Source organism: Salvelinus sp. IW2-2015, linkage group LG20, assembly GCF_002910315.2.
Source record: "Salvelinus sp. IW2-2015 linkage group LG20, ASM291031v2, whole genome shotgun sequence".
Lineage (NCBI taxonomy): Eukaryota > Metazoa > Chordata > Actinopteri > Salmoniformes > Salmonidae > Salvelinus > Salvelinus sp. IW2-2015.
In genome coordinates, this window is record NC_036860.1 from 20,311,756 (window position 1) to 20,334,637 (window position 22,882).

The 22,882-nt window shown below is 41.7% G+C and overlaps 1 protein-coding gene across 1 annotated transcript; it reads left to right on the plus strand.

Annotated features, from left to right (window-relative positions):
- The first annotated feature begins 1,897 nt into the window (after positions 1–1,897).
- On the plus strand, positions 1,898–18,040 carry pfdn1 (prefoldin subunit 1). The gene is made up of 4 exons (XM_024013397.2): positions 1,898–2,005; positions 2,694–2,860; positions 4,339–4,423; positions 17,622–18,040. Exons 1-4 carry the CDS (start codon positions 1,937–1,939, stop codon positions 17,703–17,705), a joined length of 405 nt encoding a protein of 134 aa, XP_023869165.1. The 5' UTR covers positions 1,898–1,936; the 3' UTR covers positions 17,706–18,040.
- Positions 18,041–22,882: the final 4,842 nt, after the last annotated feature.

The following is a 22,882-nucleotide window of genomic DNA, read 5'->3' on the forward strand; positions in this document are numbered from 1 at the left end:
CAAAACTATGAAATAACACATATGGAAGAAGTAACCAAAAAAGTGTTCAACAAATCCAAATATAATTTATATTTGAGATTCTTCAAAGTAGCCACCCTTTGCCTTGATGACAGCTTTGCACACTCTTGGAATTCTCTCAACCAGCTTTACCTGGAATGCTTTTCCAATAATCTTGAAAGAGTTCCCACATATGCTGAGCAGTTGTTKACTGCTTTTCCTTCACTCTGCCATCTCTTTTTCTAAAATGTAGAAAATAGTAAAACTAAAGAAAACCCCTGAATGAGTAGGTGTGTCCAAACTTTTGACTGGTACTGTACATATTAACTCGACTAACCTGTGCCTCCGCACATTGACTCTGTACCGGTACCCCCTGTATATAGCCTTGTTACTGTTATTTTATTGTTGCTCTTTAGTTATTTGTTATTTTTCACACCCATACGTCACTGTAAGGTCTACACCTATTGTATTTGGCGCATGTGACAAATAACATTTGAAGAGAACACAGTGGCTTCCATCATTCTTAAATGGAAGCAGTTTGGATTAACCAAGACTCTTCCTAGAGCTGTCCACCCAGCCAAACTGAGCAATCGGGGGAGAAGGGCCTTGGTCAGGGAGGTGACCAAGAACCTGATGGTCACTCTGACAGAGCTCCAGAGTTCCTCTGTGGAGATGGGAGAACCTTACAGAAGGACAACCATCTCTGCAGCACTCCACTAATCAAGCCTTTATGGAAAAGTGGCCAGGCGGATGCCACTCCTCAGTCAAAGGCACATGACAGCCCACTTGGAGTTTGCCAAAAGGCACCTAAAGGACTCTCAAACAATGAGAAACAAGATTCTTTGTTCTGATGAAACCAAGATTGAACTCTTTAGCCTGAATGCCAAGTGTCACGTCTGTCTGGAGGAAACCTGGCACCATCCCTACGGTGAAGCATAGTGGTGGCAGAATTATGCTGTGGGGATGTTTTTCAGCGGCAGGGACTGGGAGACTAGTCAGGATCGAAGGAAAGATGAATGGAGCAAAGTACAGAGGAATCCCTGATGAAACCTGCTMCAGAGCGCTCAGGACCTCAGACTGGGGCAAAGGTTCACCTTCCAACAGGACAACGACCCTAAGCACACAGCCAAGACWAAGCAGGAGTGTCTTCGGGACAAGTCTCTGAATGTCCTTGAGTRGCCCAGCCAGAGCCCGTACTTGAATTCGATCGAACATCTCTAGAGAGACCTGAAAATAGCTGTACAGCGACGCTCCCCATCCAACCTGACTTGAGCTTGAGAGGATCTGCAGAGAAGAATGGGAGAGTCATACCCAAGAAGACTCCAGGCTGTAATCGCTGCCAAAGGTGCTTCAACAAAGTACTGAGTAAAGGGTCTGAATACTTTTATTTTTATTCATTTTTCATTTTATAAATTAGCTAATTTAAAAAAATAATGTTTTGCTTTGTCATTATGGGGCTTTGTGTGTAGAAAAATGTTTTAATCTATTTTAGAATAAGGCTGTAAACGTAAGAAAATGTGGAAAAAGTGTTGCACTCTATTTATATTCTGGCTACTCCTAATATTTACATTTGAATTAATTCCATTATTTTACTTGTTAGATTTGCTTGTATTGCTAGATATTACTGCATAGTTGGAGCAAGGAACATAATAATTTCGCTACACCCGCAATAACATCCGCTAAATAAATATGTGACCAATAWTWTTTTWTTTKATTCACTACCATATGTGTCATATAGACCTCAAGGCAGAGGCCATAGTACTCTCACATACAGAGAACATGTATTACAGCTTTGATGATGCTGGCAAAATATGACATTATACCAGCCATAATCATTAAACTAAATGTTTTTCAGCCATCCATCTGTCAAATAAAATGATGCATGGTAAAAGTACGTCTCTGGGCCGGCTGAACAAGGCAGAAACTGTCGGCTACTTTTATGGGCGTGGTTCGTTGGTACGTTCTCGTGTTCAACATGGCGGCCCCCATAGATTTAGAGCTGAAGAAGGTAAATCATTTAATCCTCTTTTCATTCTTTCTATCAAATACAATGGTCGAATAAGTTAAGTGTAATGGGGACATGTTTCAACAGTTTTCAAAAATGATGTATGTGTTATTTATAACAAAGCGTTAAGATGTGATTGAGTCATGCTGCATGGCTAGTGCGCTAACGTTAGCTTGCTAGCCAACGTTAGTTTCTGAATTCATGCACTGTCAGTTAGCTAGCTAGCTCGTGGCAGTTTGGTTAGTTATCTAGCAACAGTGTGTAGATACTAGCTAGATGAAAGATTTGACACGATTAGTCATCACTTACATTTATCAGCCAATATTAGACCTAGCTAGTCAAACAAAACTAAAACAAGTCAAAGCACAAGGCTGTTATAGCTAGCCTGCTAACTAACGCTAMCTATAATGAGCAGAGATGGTTCCTCAGTGATAGGACAATGGGATCATTTTGACCAGACCTAGGTTCACTATTTGCTATCATTTCAAATACTTACTAAAACTATGCTAGTCTTGAGCTTGCCTGTTGCAATAGAAAAGTCCTAAAAGTGTAAACCCCACCCACCGAGCACTGCAGGCAGCCTAAAGCAATTGTTCAAGCAATTGTGCAAGCGATTTCAAATATGTCTTGTATAGAAACTCAGGTCTGATTTTTGATGTTTGAAATAATGCTGTCTTATTTGTTCATGCAGGCCTTTGCAGAGCTGCAATCGAAAATGATTGACACACAACAAAAGGCGAAACTGGCAGATCTTCAGATCGACCAGCTCACTCGCATGAAGAAACATGCCAACCTGACACATGCAGAAATCAAAACCCTACCAGACAACACCCGCATGTATGAAGGAGTAGGACGCATGTGAGTAGTATTCTCTGGCTGTTGACTATTGGTTTTCACTAATAGAACACTTCCCATGAAGAAACATAGGTAATCCTTATGTATGTATTCATGTAGCCTTTATATGAATTATAACAGATACATATATATGTAACATTTGTCATAAGTAGTTATAAATAGTTATGAGTAATGACATTAAATGTTATATATTTTTATTGTTATAATGGGGSCCYCCCTTCCAGCATTGGGGAACTTCCTGCCACCCCTGCATGCTTTCACCATGTCTATTTCAATGGGGACAAGCACTGGTTATGACACAAACTGTTCAAATCACTCTTGATGGTGGAGAGAATTTTGCAGGTTAAAAGCTGATTTCCTTAAATTCTACACATTTTGTCATGGGGTGCAAAGAACATTTTGCAGTTTTAAAACGTATATTTTCTTGCAATTCTAGGGGGCAAGCCCCACAGTTTRCGAACCACTGTTGTAGATGACTGTTTATCTTGTCATATACTCTAATGCAGGGGTTCCCAAACTTTTTTGCCCACGACCCCATTTTCATATCTGAAAATTCTTGCGACCCCAGCTAGGGCTGTGGCGGGCATGAAATTGTCAACTAGTTATTGTCATGCAAAAGACCACCGTCATGCCAAATATACACCATCACCATAAATCCATTATTTATTTTAGTCAGTTCTAAAGAAACATGATATAAAGAAAATGTATTTCAGAAGAACAGATAGTTTTATATATAAAACTATATATTAAAAAAAAAATCTGTTCTGAAATACATTTTCTTTATATCATTTTTTTTGGTCTTGAAGAAAACAAAAAATTAATTGTGTGTGTAATTGCGCATCTGGGCCTTTTTAATTGTGCATCTAGCAAGTGAGAAATGTGCCGGTCTAGCAATGGTTCTGTACGGCTGCTGCTCATTTCATGTCAGTTAGCAAATAACATAGTAGATACAAATGATATACTTACTCATGATATACTTCTGCCAGGTAAGCCTACTTTGCACTTAACATTTAATYGAAAMGGTTTTGGGGAAAGTATTTCTGTTACACACAGAGTGATAGAGTAACGCATGCACCACACAGACAGGCTATATTGCTGGAAATTAATTGGCAGATATTGTGTTATGTTTGGCTTTTTACGCCAATAGTGTTTAACCAGGTGTGGGATAATGTCAATGTTGCTTTGATTAGATAGTAGCTGGGAGCTTGTGGTGTCTGATACGTGTGAGATTTGTTAATGACAGTTTGCAGTAGAAAACATGAAATATTGCATGTACTTTCTGAGTTGTTTKGCGAGCTACTCCTATGTGGGCTGCGAGCTACTGGTAGCTTGCGATTGACCTGTTGGAGACCCCTGCTCTATGCTAAGAGTCCGTCATTGAAACAAACCAGACCCTAGTCTCTGCTATTGCCTAGGGTTGGGTTTTTGAGACACCGCACACACTGACCTCATGCTCTCCTCTCTGTCTCTCGCTCTCTCAGGTTCATCTTGCAGTCTAAAGAAGATATCAACACACAGCTGACTTACAAACAGAAGACAGCAGATGAGAAAATTAAGGAGCTTGAGGTATGCAGTAATATTGGCAAAGATTTTAAATTTTATTTAACTAGGCAAGTCAGTTAAGAGCAAAATATTATTTACAATGACGGCCTAGGAACAGTGGGTTAACTGCCTTGTTCAGGGGCAGAASGACAGATTTTTATCTTGTCAGCTCGGGGATTTGATCCACGAACCTTTCGGTTACTGGCCCAACGTTCTAACCGCTAGGCTACCTGCYGCCTATGTGTGCATATGGATCCAGACAGTTTTGAACATTTCAAAGGTTCAGTCCTCGACATCTCTCCCACTTAGCTTAAGACTTCCTGTAGRTCAGTGTTGGGGATCAATTCACTTTTACATTCCCTCAGTTAAGGAAGTGAATTGAAATGCAACTCATGAATTGAATTTCCAGTCACTTTCTGAATTGAYCCAAACCCTACTGTAGATGTTGTAGTCAAGACACTGTGCGCCCTAAAACCAGTTCTTGCATTCCTTCCACAGCCGCTCTTTAAAAAAAATCTGAAACGGATATTTGTTTTCTCTCTGCAGTCTCCAATATAGCCTGTAGCATTTTCTGTACCATGTATGCTATTCATATTTGAGACCAAATGAATGATGGCTTAAGGGCATTTTTATATTTGATTGAAACAGATACCTGAAAAAACAGGCATCTCATGCTTGCCAAATACAAATGGTGCAAATAATATATTATTCACTTCTAAAATATACAAATGTGTTCCCTTATGAAGTCGGTGGCTGTGTGAATGGCCCTGTGTCTATTTTAAGCAACTTGACAGTGACACTGGGTTATCAGGCCATGACGGAAGTGACTGAGAAAACCACCTCTTTAGCGCAGCAAGCATGGAATTTTCTCCCCTATGTGTTTATGTCTCTTTCTATATCTAAACACTCCCACACCTTCTCTGTAGCATCTTTAAGTGGAACTCCACGAGCTGTTCCTGACTCAAGTTTTAGCAGACACAAATAGCTTTTCCTGGGTGTTGAGTTGGGGTTTCACTCCTATTTCTCTACTTCTGAAGTCTGTAGAAATGMAAATAACATGGAGTTTATTACCCCAACAACTAGTGTCAAAGACCTTGATTGAACCTGCGGCGTGAGATGTGTCATGTCAGAATGACTTTCCAGCCTGACCAGTCAAGGACAAAACTCCCATACACCACCCTGTATCATAGGAAATATTGGTCACAAAGAATGCCGCCCGCTGGATTTTTTACATTTTTAACTAATGTTTCTCACTGTGGTCTTTTGTCTGCATTCAATCAGAAGAGCAGTTCCTAGTTTCGTCCTTGTGGAAACGAGCATTGTGTTCAGTGGGATATCCCTTTGTTATATCAATCAGCAGTTGGTTTGAATCAATAGGCACCTTTCCACTCTTCAATGTAACATAAGTGCAAAGTTGAATATAACTGTATATTTCAGGGAAGGGATGTTGTCAGGTGCTCCATTGGGCCTTGTGTATCAAAGGGAGCTACTGCGGTTGTGTTCTATGCAAACAAAGGGAAGTCTAACTTCTGTGGTGACCTGGGTGGTCCCGCTCCCCAGATTTGTGCTTCGACACAATCCTGTCTCGGAGCTATATGGACAATTCCTTCGACTTTATGGCTTGGTTTTTGCTCTGACATGCACTGTCCACTGTGGGGCCTTATATAGACAGGTGTGTGCCTAGAAACATCAAGGATGATCAATGGAAACAGGATGCACCTGAGTTCAATTTTGCGTGTCATAGCGAAGTGTCTGAATACTTATGTAAATAAGGTATTTCATTTTAAAAACAATTTTATACCTTTGCGAAAAATTTCAAAAACCTCTTTTTGCTTTGTCATTATTGGATACTATGTGTAGATTGATGGGAAATTGTATATAATTTAATCCGTTTTCGAATAAGGTTGTAACGCAACAAAATCKGAAAAAGTCAACCGGTCTGAATACTTTCTGAATGCACTGTATTTAGGCTTGCCRTAACAAAGGGGTTAAATACTTATTGACTCGAGACATTTCAGCTTTTCGTTTTTAATTAATTTGTAAACATGTGAATACTTTCTGAAAGCTCTGTATGTATGGTTTCTGGCCCAGGGTCTTCGATTGTCTGGGTCTGAATGTGGCCTTGTCCAGTGGTGGGGTGTAATCCCAGACAAGCCCATGACATCCCCCTGGTCAACTCTATGTCTCGTGGCTCTGGAGCGATGCCCAGGGTTTCCCTCTTATGGTACAGGATTGTGGTCATAGCCTCATTCACTTGTAATAAAACTGGCATGTCAAACAGATGTTATTTTCCTTTTTTTGCCAACTAACGCCTCCCAGCCGTTTTCTGTTTCATTAGTCTGTTCTGTTTCCCATGGTTACTGTGTGGCTAGTGCTACAAAAACAAATTGCTTGTCAGCTGAAAGACTGCAAATAGCAGACCACATTTATGTTTTTGAACTTTTGGAAAGTCCTCTTTGTTCAATATACGTGGTGGGTTTGTTGCCAAAAACAAGACTGCTCTCTGTTTGTAAACGCTAACTGCTTCCCACCGTCAGTGAATGACCCTTAACTCAGACCCTGAGTCACTTTACTCTTTGGGATGTCATTTCATTCTTGTCACACCTGTGTACAGAGACCCATTTTTGTATTTAAAAAAAATAATTTAAATGTTTTATTTAAACCTTTTTATTTAACTAGGCAAGTCACTTAAGAACAAATTCTTATTTACAATGACGGCCTACACCGGCCAACGCTGGGCCAATTGTTCGCTGCCCTATGGGACTCCCAATCACGGCCGGTTGTGATACAGCCTGGATTGGAACGAGGGTGTCTGTAGTGACGCCTCCAGCACTGAGATGCAGTGCCTTAGACCGCTGCGCCACTCGGGAGCCCAGGGTTGCCACCAATGGACCCATTCACACTATTTAGATGCAGCCTGGAAGTTATTTCGTGTCCGTGCATGAACTCATCTCGGAGGGGTTCCACTGGTCATTTATGAGGTTACATGATGTCATCAGTATCCCAGTGGGCCTGCTTCCCCTCGTGATACCCAGGTATGTGTGATGACTGCGCTAACAATGGCGTTAATGAGGCACTGCTTTGGCCACTGTACAGACTGTCATTGTACTTCRTCTGTGGTGGGTGATGACATGTCTTTTTAAACAACTGTCAGTGCCCTCTGTTATAGTTCTTCTCTTTTTCAACAGGTTATTAAGGGGTGATTTATTATTATTACCCCTGGGGTTTGGGAGGATGGGGAGATGTTGGTTGCATAGCCATTTAACACTTCAGCAGCAACCTCATGTTGTTCAAAGAACCAATGTGATTTGCATCCACATATGAAATGGAAACCTTTGTTTTGGGGTCATTCCATTTGATTTCAATCACTTTTTGACCGCACCCATTTTGATTTTAACAAATGTCCATACATATTTGCACATGGTAGAAGTGGTCAGAAAGTAACTTTTTAGACCTGAATGCCAAAACATTCAGGAGATAAATGAGTCAACTTTGAGCCCCTCTTGGATACCCTACCATCCATTTCTTCATCACTGGAAAAGACAAACTGTTGAGTTTTATATAATTTAAAAGCTTACAAACAGAGTTGGCAAACTATTGTATAGATTCTTAAACAATTTGTTAAAATATATATTTTTTAATTATTATTTTTTTAAATAAACTTCAACGTGATTTCTTTTCATTTACGCATATGTAGCTTAGACCTTATTTTACATAATCTGAGGTGTTTGTGTTGTGCCCGCCACCGGTTGAGACACAACATACTCTTGAATACAGCGTGGGTGCCATGTTTTGGCTGATAAATGTATTAAAATGGGAATKAAATAGAAATTAACTGGCAACACATAGATGGTTGGAGGTCCACACATCAGAGAATGTTGACTTGAACGAGAATATCAGTTTTAAAATATACTGTCAATCATCCATAGGAAACCWATTGAAATCATAATAACATCGATAGTAGAACAGACATTCAATGGTGGGTGGACCAATGGCAATCTTTGTGGAACTATTTTGAAGTTTCAATTTCAATGATGTGCCAGTGGTCTGAAGGGATATGTCCATTGTATGAATTCTATTTCTACGATTTGAAATGACACCCAGTCTGTATTCAAGAGTGTGCAGGCACAACACAAACACCTCGGATGATGTAAAATAGGGTCTAATCTACACCCTAAGAAAGTGAAAAAATATATATTTTAAAGGTAAATAAGAAGACCATTTTTACACCCTTGTTTGTAATCTTTTAAATKATATAAAACTACTTTTACCATGAGCAAATACTGCTTCTTGACACAATGCCCGCTTAACMCGGAAGCCAGCCGCACCAATGTGTCGGAGGAAACATCGTACACCTGGCGACCGTGTCACACCTTTTGGGGACGAGTACAGCTTTGAGTCAACTTGGGTATGTTTGTATCAGATTTGCACGTCTGGATTTGTGGATTTTCTCCCATTCTTCCTTGCAGATTTTCTCAAGCTCTGTTAAGCAATCAYGTCTTTCCACTAGAGGTCGACCGATTAATCGGAATGGCCGATTTAATTAGGGTCGATTTCAAGTTTTCATAACAATCGGAAATCGGTAATTTTGGATGCCGATTTAGCCGTTTAAAAAAAAAGTTAAGAACACATTCTTATTTTCAATGACGGCCTAGGAACGGTGGGTTAACTGCCTTGTTCAGGGGCAGAACGACAGATATTTACCTTGTCAGCTCAGGGATTCAATCTTGCAACCTTACGGTTAACTAGTCCAACGCTCTAACCACCTGCCTCACGAGGAGCCCGCCTGTTACGCGAATGCAGTAAGAAGCCAAGGTAAGTTGCTAGCTAGCATTAAACTTATCTTACAAAAACAATCAATCATAATCACTAGTTATAACTACACATGGTTGATGATATTACTAGTTTATCTAGCGTGTCCTGCGTTGCATATAATCGATGCAGTGCGCATTCGCGAAAAAGGACTGTCGTTGCTCCAACGTGTACCTAACCATAAACATCAATGCCTTTCTTACAATCAATACACAGAAGTATCTTTTTAAACCTGCATATTTAGCTAAAATAAATCCAGGTTAGCAGGCAATATTAACCAGGTGAAATTGTGTCACTTCTCTTGCGTTCATTGCACGGGGTATATGCAACAGTTTGGGCCGCCTGGCTCATTGCGAACAAATTTGCCAGAATTTTACGTAATTATGACAACATTGAAGGTTGTGCAATGTAACAGGAATATTTAGACTGATGGATGCCACCCGTTTAGAAAAATACAGAACGGTTCCTTATTTCACTGAAATAATAAATGTTTTGTTTTCGAGATGATAGTTTCCGGATTCGACCATATTAATGACCTACGGCTCGTATTTCTGTGTGTTATTATGTTATAATTAAGTATATGATTTGATAGAGCAGTCTGACTGAGCGATGGTGGGCACCAGCAGGCTCGTAAGCATTCATTCAAACAGCACTTTTGTGCGTTTTGCCAGCAGCTCTGCTGTTTATGAATTCAAGCCTATCAACTCCCGAGATTAGGCTGGTGTAACCGATGTGAAATGGCTAGCTAGTTAGAGGGGTGCGCGCTAATAGCGTTTCAAACATCACTCGCTCTGAGAGTAGTTGTTCCCCTTGCTCTGCATGGGTAACGCTGCTTCGAGGGTGGCTGTTGTCGGTGTGGTCTGGTTCGGCCTGGTTCGAGCCCAGGTAGCGGCGAGGAGAGGGATGGAAACTATACTGTTACACTGGCAATACTAAAGTGCCTATAAGAACATCCAATAGTCAAAGGTATATGAAATACAAATGGTATAGAGAGAAATAGTCCTGTAATAACTACAACCTAAAACTTCTTACCTGGGAATATTGAAGACTCATGTTAAAAGGAACCACCAGCTTTCATATGTTCTCATGTTCTGAGCAAGGAACTTAAACGTTAGCTTTCTTACATGGGACATATTGCACTTTTACTTTCTTCTCCAAAACTTTGTTTTTGCATTATTTAAACCAAATTGAACATGTTTCATTATTTATTTGAGGCTAAATAGATTTTATTGATGTATTATATTAAGTTAAAATAAAAGTGTTCATTCAGTATTGTTGTAATTGTCATTATTACAAATAAAATCGGCCGATTTAATCGGTATCGGCTTTTTTGGTCCTCCAATAATCGGTATCGGCGTTGGAAAAATCATAATCGGTTGACCTCTACTTTCCACAGATTTTCAATAAACCTAAGGAAAAATAGTACTGCCAATAAAATAACAATAACGAGGCTGCATACAAGGGGTACCGGTACCGAGTCAATGTGCAGGGATACGGGTTAGTTGATGTAATTGACGTCATATGTACATGTAGGTAGGGGGTATAGTGACTATGCATAGATAATTAAACAGTAGCAGCAGCGTGTGTGAAGGAACCTGTGTGGCAACAATATGCGTGTGTGTTGGAGTGTCAGTATGTGTGAGTGTGTGGTTAGAGTCCAGTGAGTGTACATCGAGCCTGTGCAAGAGTCAGTACAATGCATAATAATAAAGTAAGGGGTACTTGGGAACGTAAAACTTAACCTCAGCATGTCATTTGCACTCTGAAAGCAGGTTCTCATCAAGGATTTGCCTGCGTTTGGCTCCATTCATTGTTCCCTCTATCCTTATTAGTCTCCCAGTCCCTGCCGATGAATAGCATATTTATATTCTTCCTCAGCTTTATGCCTCATCACAATTATATCTCGGAGATCTACAGACAGTTCCTTGGCATAGTTTCTGCTCTGACATGCACTGTCAACTGTGGGACCTTATATAGACAGGTGTGTTTCTTTCTAAATAATTTACAAACAATTTAATTGGCCACAGGTGGACTCCAAGTTGTAGTGACATTTTCAAGGATGATCAAAGGAAATTGGAKKYSMMTGAGCTCAATTTGGAGTTTCATAGAAAAGGGGTGTGAATACTTAWGTAAATKATATCAAATAAAAATGTATTTGTCACATGCGCCGAATACAACGGGTGTAGAACTTACAGAGAAATGCTGACTTACAAGCCCTTAACCAACAATGCAGATCAAGAAATGGAGTTTACTCAATAAACTAAAGTAAAAAGTAACACAAAACAACAATAACGAGGGTATGTACAGTGGGTACTGGTACCGAGTCAATGTGCAAGGGTACAGGTTACTCRAGGAAATTTGTACATGTAGGTAGAGGTGWAGTSACTATGCATAGATAATAAACAGTGAGTAGCAGCAGCGTTAAAAAAAATGGGGAGGGGTCAATGTAAATAGTCCAAGTAGCCGTTTGATTGTTCATCAGTCTTATGGCTTGAAATTGAAGGAGCCTTTTGGAGCTGGACTTGGCGCTCCGGTACCGCTTGCCGTGCGGTAGCAGAGAGAACAGTCTATGACCTGAGTGACTGGAGTCTTTTTTGGCCTTCCTCAGACATCGCCTAGTGTATAGGTCCTTGATGGCAGGAAGCTTGGTCCCAGTGATGTACTGGGCCGTACACACTACCTTCTGTTGGGCCTTGTGGTCGGATGCCTGTCTCTTATACACATCTAGATGTGTATAAGAGACAGGTATAGTTGGGGACTAAGCACGCACCCCTGAGGGGCCCCCGTGTTGAGGATCAGCGTGTCAGATGTGTTGCTGCCTACCCTTACCACCTCTGTCAGGAAGTCCAGGATCCAGTTGCAGAGGGTGTTTAGTCCCAGGGTCCTAAGCTTAGTGATGAGCTTTGAGGGCACTATGGTGTTGAACGCTGAGCTGTAGTCAATGAACAGCATTCTCACATTTGTGTTCCTTTTGTCYGGGTGTAAAAGGGCAGAGTGGAGTACAATTGACATATGCGGTATGCAAATTGAAATGGGTCTAGGGTTTCCGGGATGATGGTGTTGATTTGAGCCATAACCAGCCTTTCAATGCACTTCATGGCTACCGACGTGAGTGCTACAGGGCGGTAGTCATTTAGGCAGGTTACCTTCACTTTCTTGGGCACAGGGACTATGGTGGTCTGCTTGAAACATGTAGGTATTACAGACTTGGCCAGGGACAGGTTGAAAATGTCAGTGAAGACACTTGCCAGTTGGTCCGTGCGTGCTTTGAGTACACGTCCTGGTAATAAGTCTGGCCCCGCAGCTTTGTGAATGTTGACCTGTTTAAAGGTCTTGCTCACATCGGCTATGGAGAGCGTAATCACACAATTGTCCAGAACAGCTGGTCCTCTCATGCATGCTTCAGTGTTGCTTGCCTCGAGCGAGCATAAAAGGCATTTAGCTCGTCTGGTAGGCTCACGTCACTGGGCAGCTCTCGGCTGTGTTTCCCTTTGTAGTCTGTAGTAGTTTGCAATCCCTGCCACATCYGACGAGCGTCAGTACCAGTGTAGTAGGATTCAATCTTAGTCCTGTATTGACGCTTTGCCTGTTTTTATGGTTCGTCTGATGGCATAGCGGGATTTCTTGTAAGCGTCCGGATTAGTGTCCAGCTCCTTGAAGCGGCAGCTTTAGCGTTTAGCTCGGTTCGGATGTTGTCTATAATCCATGGCTTCTGGTTGGGATATGTCCGTACGGTCACTGTGGGGACGACGTCGTCGATGCACTCATTGATGAAGCCGGTGACTGAGGTGGTATACTCCTCAATGCAATTGGATGAATCCCGGAAACATATTCCAGTCCTGTAGCGTAGCATCCCCCTTCATCTGACCACTTCCGTATTGAGCAAGTCACTGGTACTTCCTTCTTTAGTTTTGTTATTGTCAGATTTGCCAAATGGAGGGCAAGGGAGAGCTTTGTACGCGTCTCTGTGTGTGGAGTAAAGGTGGTTTAAAGTTGATTTTTTYYCCCCTCTAGTTGCACATTTAACATGCTGATAGAAATGAGGTTAAACGGATTTAAGTTTGCCTGTATTAAAGTCCCTGGCCACCAGGAGTGCCTCTTTTGGATGAGCATTTTCTTGTTTGTTTTTGGCCTTATACAGCTCGTTGAGAGCGGTCCTCGTGCCAGCATTGGTTTGTGGTGGTAAATAGACGACTATGAATAATATAGATGAGAACTCTCTTGATAGATAGTGTGGTCTACAGTTTATCATGAGGTACTCGGCCTCAGGCGAGCAATACCTCGAGACTTCTTTAATATTAGACATCGCACACTAGTTGTTATTGACAAATAGACACGCACCCCTGCCCCTCRTCTTAMCAGACGTAGCTGCTCTGTCCTGCTAATGCACGGAAAACCCAGCCAGCTCTATATTATCCATGTCGTCGTTCAGCCACGACTCGGTGAAACATAAAATATTAGTTTTTAAAGTCCCGTTGGTAGGATAGTCTTGATCATAGAACATCCAGTTCAGTTTCCAGCGATTGCATGTTGGCCAATAGGATGGATGGTAGATGCAGTTTACCCACTCGCCAACAAATTCTCACAAGGCACCGCGACCTCCGCCCCCTGTATCTCCGTCTTTTCTTTAGGCGAATGATGGGATTTGGGCGTGGTCTCATGAAAGAAAAATATATGACATGTTTCTGTATTTCATTTTGCAACAATTTCTAAAAATATGTTTTCACTTGGTCATTATGTGGTATTGGGTGAGAGAACAAGTCTATTTAATCCATTTTGAATTCAGGCTGAAACACAACAAAATGTTGAATAGGTCAAGGCGTATGAATACGTTCTTAAGGCACAGTAAATAGGGATATGAGTCATCAGTAAATGTCAAGTAATCATTGGCAGAATTGTTCTGTTGACATTTGTTAGAAACTTCGATAACATCAAGCGTGCATTAGTTCAGAATAGGCTTCCTCTGCATCTGTTGCGGGGACCCAACATGACAACGGGTCTATTTGTTGTTCCGTCTGTGTGCAGTCTTTCTACCTTGTCATTGTTGCCCTGGCTGAAGTCCTCAGAGCTGGTCATCGCATACATGAGAGGATCCATGCACTGTACAACAAGACTCACTGACCTGACAGCCACTCACAAATGCAAGAGGACCAGCATTGATTCCATAAGCTCAACATTAGATGAGGGTATATTGACTCCATGACACTGCCTGTTTTGAGGTCAATAGGGCGTTCTTAACGATTCTTGTTTAATGGGATGGCCCCTTGGCTTCGTCACTCGGCTACGTTCGTTTTTGACCGTAACATAAATCTGTGAATAAACAAAAGGCTCAACATTTCCTGCATTCCACACTGGTGAGAGGGCACGTGTTTTAACAAGGAAAATTATACACACTACAGTGCATTCGGAAAGTATTCAGACCCCTCAACTTTTTCCATATTTTGTTAGCCTTATTCTAAAATTGATTAAATAGATTTTTTTTCCATCATCGATCTACAAAATACCCCATAATGACAAAGCAAAAATGTTGGAGTGTCCCCCATTCTTCTCTGCAGATCCTCTCAAGCTCTGCCAGGTTTGATGGGGAGCATCGCTGCACAGTTATTTTCAGGTCTCTCCAGAGATGTTTGATACACAAGCCTAAGATTACCATGCACAAWGCCAAGCGTCGGCTGGAGTGGTGTAAAGCTCGCTGCCATTGGACTCTGGAGCAGTGGAAATGTCCTCTGGAGTGATGAATCACGCTTCACCATCTGGCAGTCCGACAGACAAATCTCGGTTTGGCGGATGCCAGGAGAACACTACCTGCCCCAATGCATAGTGCCAAATGTAAAGTTTGGTGGAGGAGGGATAATGGTCTAGGGCTGTTTTTCATGGTTCGGGCACCTTAGTTCGGGTGAAGGGAATTACCTGGATGTCTGCATAAATTGGTCATCAAATTTGATCTGATCTTCATCTAACTCACAACAATAGACAAACAGTGTGTTTAAACTAATAACACACAAATTATTGTATTTCTCTTGTCTATATTGAATACATCATTTTAACACTCACAGTATAGGTTGGAAAAGGCTAATGGCTAATCCAAAAGTTGATTGGAGTCAGGAGTCAGCTAACCTGGAGTCCAATCAATGAGACAAGATTAGAGATGTTGGTTAGAGCTGCCTTGCCCTATTAAAAAAAAACACTCACAAAATTTGAGTTTGCTAATCACAAGAAGCATTGCCTGATGTGAGCCATGCCTTGAACAAAAGAGATCTCAGAAGACCTAAGATTAAGAATTGTTGACTAGCATAAAGCTGGAAAGGGTTACAAAAGTATTTCTAAACGCCTTGATGTTCATCAGTCCACGGTAAGACAAATTGTCCATAACTGTTGCTACTCTCCCTAGGAGTGGCCGTCCTGCAAAGATGACTGCAMGAGCACAGYGCAGAATGCTCAATGAGGTTAAGAAGAATCCTAGAGTGTCAGCTAAAGCCTTACAGAAATCTCTGAAACATGCTAACATCTCTGTTGACGAGTCTACGATACGTAAAACACTAAACAAGAATGGTGTTCATGGGAGGACACCACGGAAGAAGCCACTGCTGTCCAAAAAAAACATTGCTGCATGTCTGAAGTTTGCAAAACTGCACGTGGATGTTCCACAGCACTACTGGCAAATATTCTGTGGACAGATTTAACTAAAGTTGAGAGAAAAAGGCACAGCACACCAACATCAAAACCTCATCCCAACTGTAAAGTATGGTGGAGGGAGCATCATGGTTTGAGGCTGCCTCAGGGCCTGGACAGCTTGCTATCATCGACGGAAAAATGAATTCCCAAGTTTATCAAAACATTTGCAGGAGAATGTTAGGCTATCTGTGCACCAATTGAAGCTGAACAGAAGATGGGTGATGCAACAGGACAATGATCCAAAACACAGAAGTAAATCAACAGAATGGCTCCAACAGAAGAAAATACGCCTTCTGGAGTGGCCCAGTCAGARTSCTGACCTCAACCCGATTGAGATGCTGTGGCATGACCYCAAAGAGAGCAGTTCACMCCAGACATCCCAAGACTTTTGCTGAACTGAAACAGTTTTGTAAAGAGGAATGGTCCAACATTTCTCCTGACCGTTGTGTAGGTCTGATCCACAACTACAGAAACATTTGGTTGAGGTTCTTGCTGCCAAACGAGGGTCAACCAGTTATTAAATCCAAGGGTTCACATACTTTTTACAACCTGTGCTGTGAATGTTTACATGGTGTGTTCAATAAAGACATGAAAACGTATAATTGTTTGTTTTATTAGTTTAAGCAGACTGTTTGTCTTGTTGTGACCTAGCTGAAGATCAGATCAAATTTTCTGACCAATTTATGCAGAAAKACAGGTATTTAACGGGCTAACATACTTTTTCTCGCCACTGTACAATTACATTCTAGATGATTCTGTGCTTTCAACTTTGTAGCAACAGTTTGGGGAAGGCCCTTTCCTATTTCAGCATGACAATGCCCCCGTGCACAAAGTGAGGTCCATACAGAAATGGTGTATCAAGATCGGTGTGGAAGAACTTGAGCCCTCACTTCAACCTCATCGTTCACCTTTGGAATGAATTTGAACTCCCGACTGCGAGCCCAATCACCCAACATCAGTGCCCAATCTCACTAATGCCCTTGTGGCTGAATGGAAGGAAGTCCCCGCAGCAATGTTCCAACATCTAGTGGAAAGCCTTCCCAGAAGCGTGGAGGCTGTTATAGCAGCAAAGGGTGGACCAACTCCACATCAATACCCATGATTTTGGAATGAGATGTTTGACGAGCATGTGTCCATATACTTTTGGTCATGTAGTGTACATCCCCCTATTCTCTGTTATAGGCCCATATATTCTGTGGAGCAAGACTGACTGGGTAGTAATAGCACTCTTAATTATTACTTGACTGACTGTAGGCCTATAAATTCTTATTAACAGAAATGATGTGCCTGGTTTATAGCGTTTTCAGTGTCAGTGATGTGTATTGAATTGATCCTAAACTATCTGTGAAAGGTGCTGTAAGTCCCTTTATGGCCACATTCTCCGACTCGCTCACCAGGTGTCCGTGGCACATGTGGCCTTTTCCCTACAGCATTTAGAACTTCATGTAGAGTAACTTTTCATTGAAACTGTCTCCAGGAGTGGATATTTGGATAGCTCTTTGTACAGAAAGGTTTAAATGGTATGCCCATCGATTTCACTTGAATTTCAGGAAATMCTATTTAGAACGTGTTTCTGTATGTAGGTATCTTTGTGTAGACATGTATCGATTTCATGTGTTCCCCAGTATTGTGAAGACATCTGCCATCTCCAGAAATGAAAAAGGAAAATATCCCTCTGAGGTCATGATGGGTAAATGAGTGGTTGACTGAATCTGTCCTTTTGTCCTCTCTGCAGCAAAAGAAGACGTACCTGGAGCGCACTGTGAAGGATGCTGAGGACAACATCAGAGAAATGCTCATGTCCAGGAGGGCCCAGTGAGATARAAACACCAGTACAAACGCACACTTTCGCTAATTTGTGACTCCCCTCTGATTTATAATTTGTGTATGTTATATCCGGCTACAGTAACCCTTAATAACTGACCAAGCAGGTGCTGTTGTCCACATGGAGTCTGAGGTTTTCTGGCTTCTGTGCTAGTACTGTAACATCTGCCCTGTTACTTAAGTTATACAATCTGAAGGGACTGTATCTTCACATTAAATTATCATCTTGGACTGTGTCTTGCAATGTCATTTTAACTTCTCACCTTTTTTTGTTTGTTACTGCTGCAGTTTGTTGATATGATAATAAAAATGGGTATTGAAACGAGAGAATTGTGCCTTGTGTTTATTTTAGAGGGTTATTGCACTTATTGGCTGCTGGTGTGACTGTTTAATCAGTCAAGGGTAGACCTATTTGATTCCTGTGTGTGCGTGTCTTTGCATGTGCACAATTGTTTGTTCCTTCCAATACGTCACTGGTTTCCTGTCAGGAGGTTTTGGGCTTCCTGATATCCTGTCTGCTCTCTCTCCTTGAATTGTCCTCTTGCCCTCCCCTCCCTCTCTCTTTGACATCACCACCCCACTCTGTATCACTGATTGTGTGTCCGTCTCTGTTGGCGATGTTCTATAACAGAGTAAGAAGTCTCCACCCATAAAATACAGTTGAAGGCTTAGTCATACTGCATTTTGCTGTATCCATCATCTTGCTGTGTCTTATTTATTCTAAAAAGGTAAAATATCCCGTGATCTTGATTGGAATGTACAGTCGTGGCCAAAAGTTGAGAATGACACACATTAATTTTCACAAAGTCTGCTGCTTCAGTTTGTATGATGGCAACTTGCATATACTCCAGAATGTTATGAAGAGTGATCAGATGAATTGCAATTCATTTCAAAGTCCCTCTTTGCCATGCAAATGAACTGAATCCCCAAAAGATATTTCCACTGCATTTCAGCCCTGCCACAAAAGGACCAGCTGACATCATGTCAGTGACTCTCTCATTAACACAGGTGTGAGTGTTGACGAGGACAGGGCTGGAGATCACTCTGTCATGCTGATTGAGTTTGAATAACAGACTGGAAGCTTCAAAAGTAGGGTGGTGCTTGGAATCATTGTTCTTCCTCTGTCAACCATGGTTACCTGCAAGGAAACACGTGCCGTCATCATTGCTTTGCACAAAAAGGGCTTCACAGGCAAGGATATTGCTGCCAGTAAGATTGCACCTAAATCAACCATTTATCGGATAAAGAACTTCAAGGAGAGTGGTTCAATTGTTGTGAARAAGGCTTCAGGGCGCCCAAGAAAGTCAGCAAGCGCCAGGACTGTCTCCTAAAGTTGATTCAGCTGCGSGATCGGGGCACCACCAGTACAGAGCTTGCTCRGGAATGGCAGCAGGCAGGTGTGAGTGCATCTGCACGCACAGTGARGCGAAGACTTGTGGAGGATGGCCTGGTGTCAAGAAGGGCAGCAAAGAAGCCACGTCTCTCCAGGAAAAACATCAGGGACAGACTGATATTCTGCAAAAGGTACAGGGATTGGACTGCTGAGGACTGGGGTAAAGTMATTTTCTCTGATGAATCCCCTTTCCGATTGTTTGGGGMATCTGGATAAAAGCTTGTCCGGAGAAGACAAGGTGAGCGCTATCATCAGTCCTGTGTCATGCCAACAGTAAAGCATCCTGAGACCATTCATGTGTGGGGTTGCTTCTCAGCCAAGGGAGTGGGCTCACTCAATATTTTGCCTAAGAACACAGCCATGAATAAAGAATGGTACCAACACATCTTCCGAGAGCAACTTTTCTCAACCATCCAGGAACAGTTTGGTGATGAACAATGCATTTTCCAGCATGATGGAGCWCCTTGCCTCAAGGCAAAAGTGATAACTAAGTGGCTTTGGGAACAAAACATTGATATTTTGGGTCCATGGCCAGGAAACTCCCCAGACCATAATCCCATTGAGACCTTRTGGTCAATCCTCAAGAGGCGGGTGGACAAACAAAATCCCACAAATTCTGACAAACACCAAGTATTGATTATGCAAGAATGGGCTGCCATCAGTCAGGATGTGGCCCAGAAGTTAATTGACAGCATGCCAGGGCGGATTRCAGAGGTCTTGAAAAAGAAGGGTCAACACTGCAAATATGGCAGTCTCTATGGGGGTGCCACAGGGTTCAATTCTTGGTCCGACTCTCTTCTCTGTATATATCAATGATGTCGCTCTGGCTGCTGGTGAGTCTCTGATCCACCTCTACGCAGAYGACATCATTCTGTATACTTCTGGCCCATCTTTGTACACTGTGTTAACAACCCTCCAGACGAGCTTCAATGCCATACAACTCTCCTTCCGTGGCCTCCAACTGCTCTTAAATACAAGTAAAACTAAATGCATGCTCTTCAACCGATCGCTGCCTGCACCTGCCCGCCCGTCCAGCATCACTACTCTGGATGGTTCTGACTTAGAATATGTGGACAACTACAAATACCTAGGTGTATGGTTAGACTGTAAACTCTCCTTCCAGACTCACATAAAACATCTCCAAACCAAAGTTAAATCTAGAATCGGCTTCCTATTTCGCAACAAAGCATCCTTCACTCATGCTGCCAAACATACCCTCGTAAAACTGACCATCCTATCGATCCTCGACTTCGGCGATGTCATTTACAAAATAGCCTCCAACACCCTACTCAGCAAATTGGATGCAGTCTATCAGTGCCATCCGTTTTGTCACCAAAGCCCCATATACTACCCACCACTGCGACCTGTACTCTCTCGTTGGCTGGCCCTCGCTTCATACTCGTCGCCAAACCCACTGGCTCCAGGTCATCTACAAGACCCTGCTAGGTATAGTCCCGCCTTATCTCTGCTCGCTGGTCACCATAGCTGCACCCACCCGTAGCACACGTTCTTGCAGGTATATCTCAATTGTCACCCCCAAAGCCAATTCCTCCTTTGGCCACCTCCTTCCAGTTCTCTGCTGCCAATGACTGGAACGAACTACAACAATCTCTGAAACTGGAAACACTTATCTCCCTCACAAGCTTTAAGCACCAGCTGTCAGAGCAGCTCACAGATCACTGCACCTGTACATATCCCATCTATAAATAGCCCAAACAACTACCTCTTCCCCTACTGTATTTATTTATTTATTTTGCTCCTTTGCACCCCAGTATTTCTACTTTGCACACTCATCTACTGTCAAATCTACCATTCCAGTGTTTTAATTGCTATATTGTATTTACTTTGCCACCATGGCCTCTTTATTGCCTTTACCACCCTTATCTCACCTCATTTACTCACATTGTATATAGACTTATTTTTCTACTGTATTATTGACTGTATGTTTGTTTTACTCCATGTGTAACTCTGTGTTGTTATATGTGTCGAACTGCTTTGCTTTATCTTGGCCAGGTCGCAGTTGTAAATGAGAACTTGTTCTCAACTTGCCTACCTGGTTAAATAAAGGTGAAATATTTTTTTTTATAAAATTGACTCTTTGCATCAACTTCATGTAATTGTCAATAAAAGCCTTTGACAATTATGAAATGCTTGTAATTATACTTAGTAACATCTGACAAATATCTAAAGACACTGAAGCAGCAAACTTTGTGGAAATTAATATTTGTGTCATTCTCAAAACTTTTGGCCACGGCTGTACAACCCTGAGAGACAGCTATTGCATTTCATCCTCTTAAAATCAGGATATTACTCCATAAGACACACTCGGCCTTGTCCATCACACACACTTTCACAAACAGACACACACATGCACACGTTGCTCATACAAGTGTATGGACACACTGGAGTGGCTTGAAACAGGAAGGACTGTCTGGAGGAAGTCAATGGGGGAAGTCTGCAGCAGAGCTTGCCAATATGGAGGTCATGACCCTTAATTGAATATGGAGTCATGGCTTGGTGTGTCGACCTCTTGTGGTTGGTATGAGTCATGAAAGTTTGTGTAATAATAAATAAAAGTCCATTCATTCATTGTCAGGTGGTTATTTTTCAGAATGTCTTTTTTTTTTTTACCCCCCCTCTTCACTCACATWCTGGAATTGATACATCACTGTCTTCCTTATAAGATCTCATGTTCAGTGGCGGGAGAAGTACCCAATTGTCATACTTCAGTAAAAGTAAAGAAACCTTAAAAGAACATTTCTGAAGTAAAAGTGAAAGTCACCCACTAAAATACCCCTTGAGGAAAAGTTAAAAAGCATTTGGTTTAAATATACTAAAGTATAAAAGTATAAATGTCATTTAAAAAATATGCTTAAGTATCAAAAGTAAAAGTATAAAGCATTTCAAATGTTTTATATTAAGCAAACCAGACGGCATCATTTTCTTTTTCTTTTTTTATTATTATTATTTACAGATAGCCAGGGACTTGCTCCAACACTTGCAAAGGTCCTAATGGATATTGCAAGTTATCGCCGTAACCCCAAACTTTTGTTGGTGGAGAGAACATTTTGCTATTTTAAAGAAAATGTTCTGCAATTCAACACATTTTGCCCTGTCTTTTGTGTGTTCATGATACCTGAAGGACTCAAAATCAACGGGGTCTCCCTGGGTGTCGAGGCCATAGACTGTAAAAAAAACAGGTAGAGGGCCCAGGACATGTAATCTGGCCATGATAACTACAAGATTTAGATAGCTGGTTATTTACCTACCTAGCTAACATGGGCTAGTTGATCAACTGGACATTTCTAACAGGTCTGTCAGTGAATGGAATTACTAGAGGAAAACTGTCCATGCACTACCAAATTTCTAAATTGCACCTTGCCCATTCCACTATTACAATTCTCAACAGCATGTTTGTTAAAAGCCAGATTTTTTCTATAACATATATTCATTTATTTACTTTAGTCGAGACCTGCAGTCCGTATTGACCCTGTTCTGGGTCCAGATCCGGACCAGTGTCCGTATTGACCCTGTTCTGGCTATTGAGTATGGCTGGCCTAGATGCTATCACAACCTCTTCCGATAAAATGAAATGCACAATCGGTCACAAATCTAGAACTACAAATGTAATCCTTCCGATGTAGTTCTTTCTGATAGCTATTCTGATTCTAGCCCACTATCTCTCAAGAAGTGTCTTCTTGAACCCTGGGTCCTTCACCTTTAGGTTTACAGTCTCAGCCTCTTGTTCAGCACCAGCGGGTAAAGTCCGCCTCTGAGGC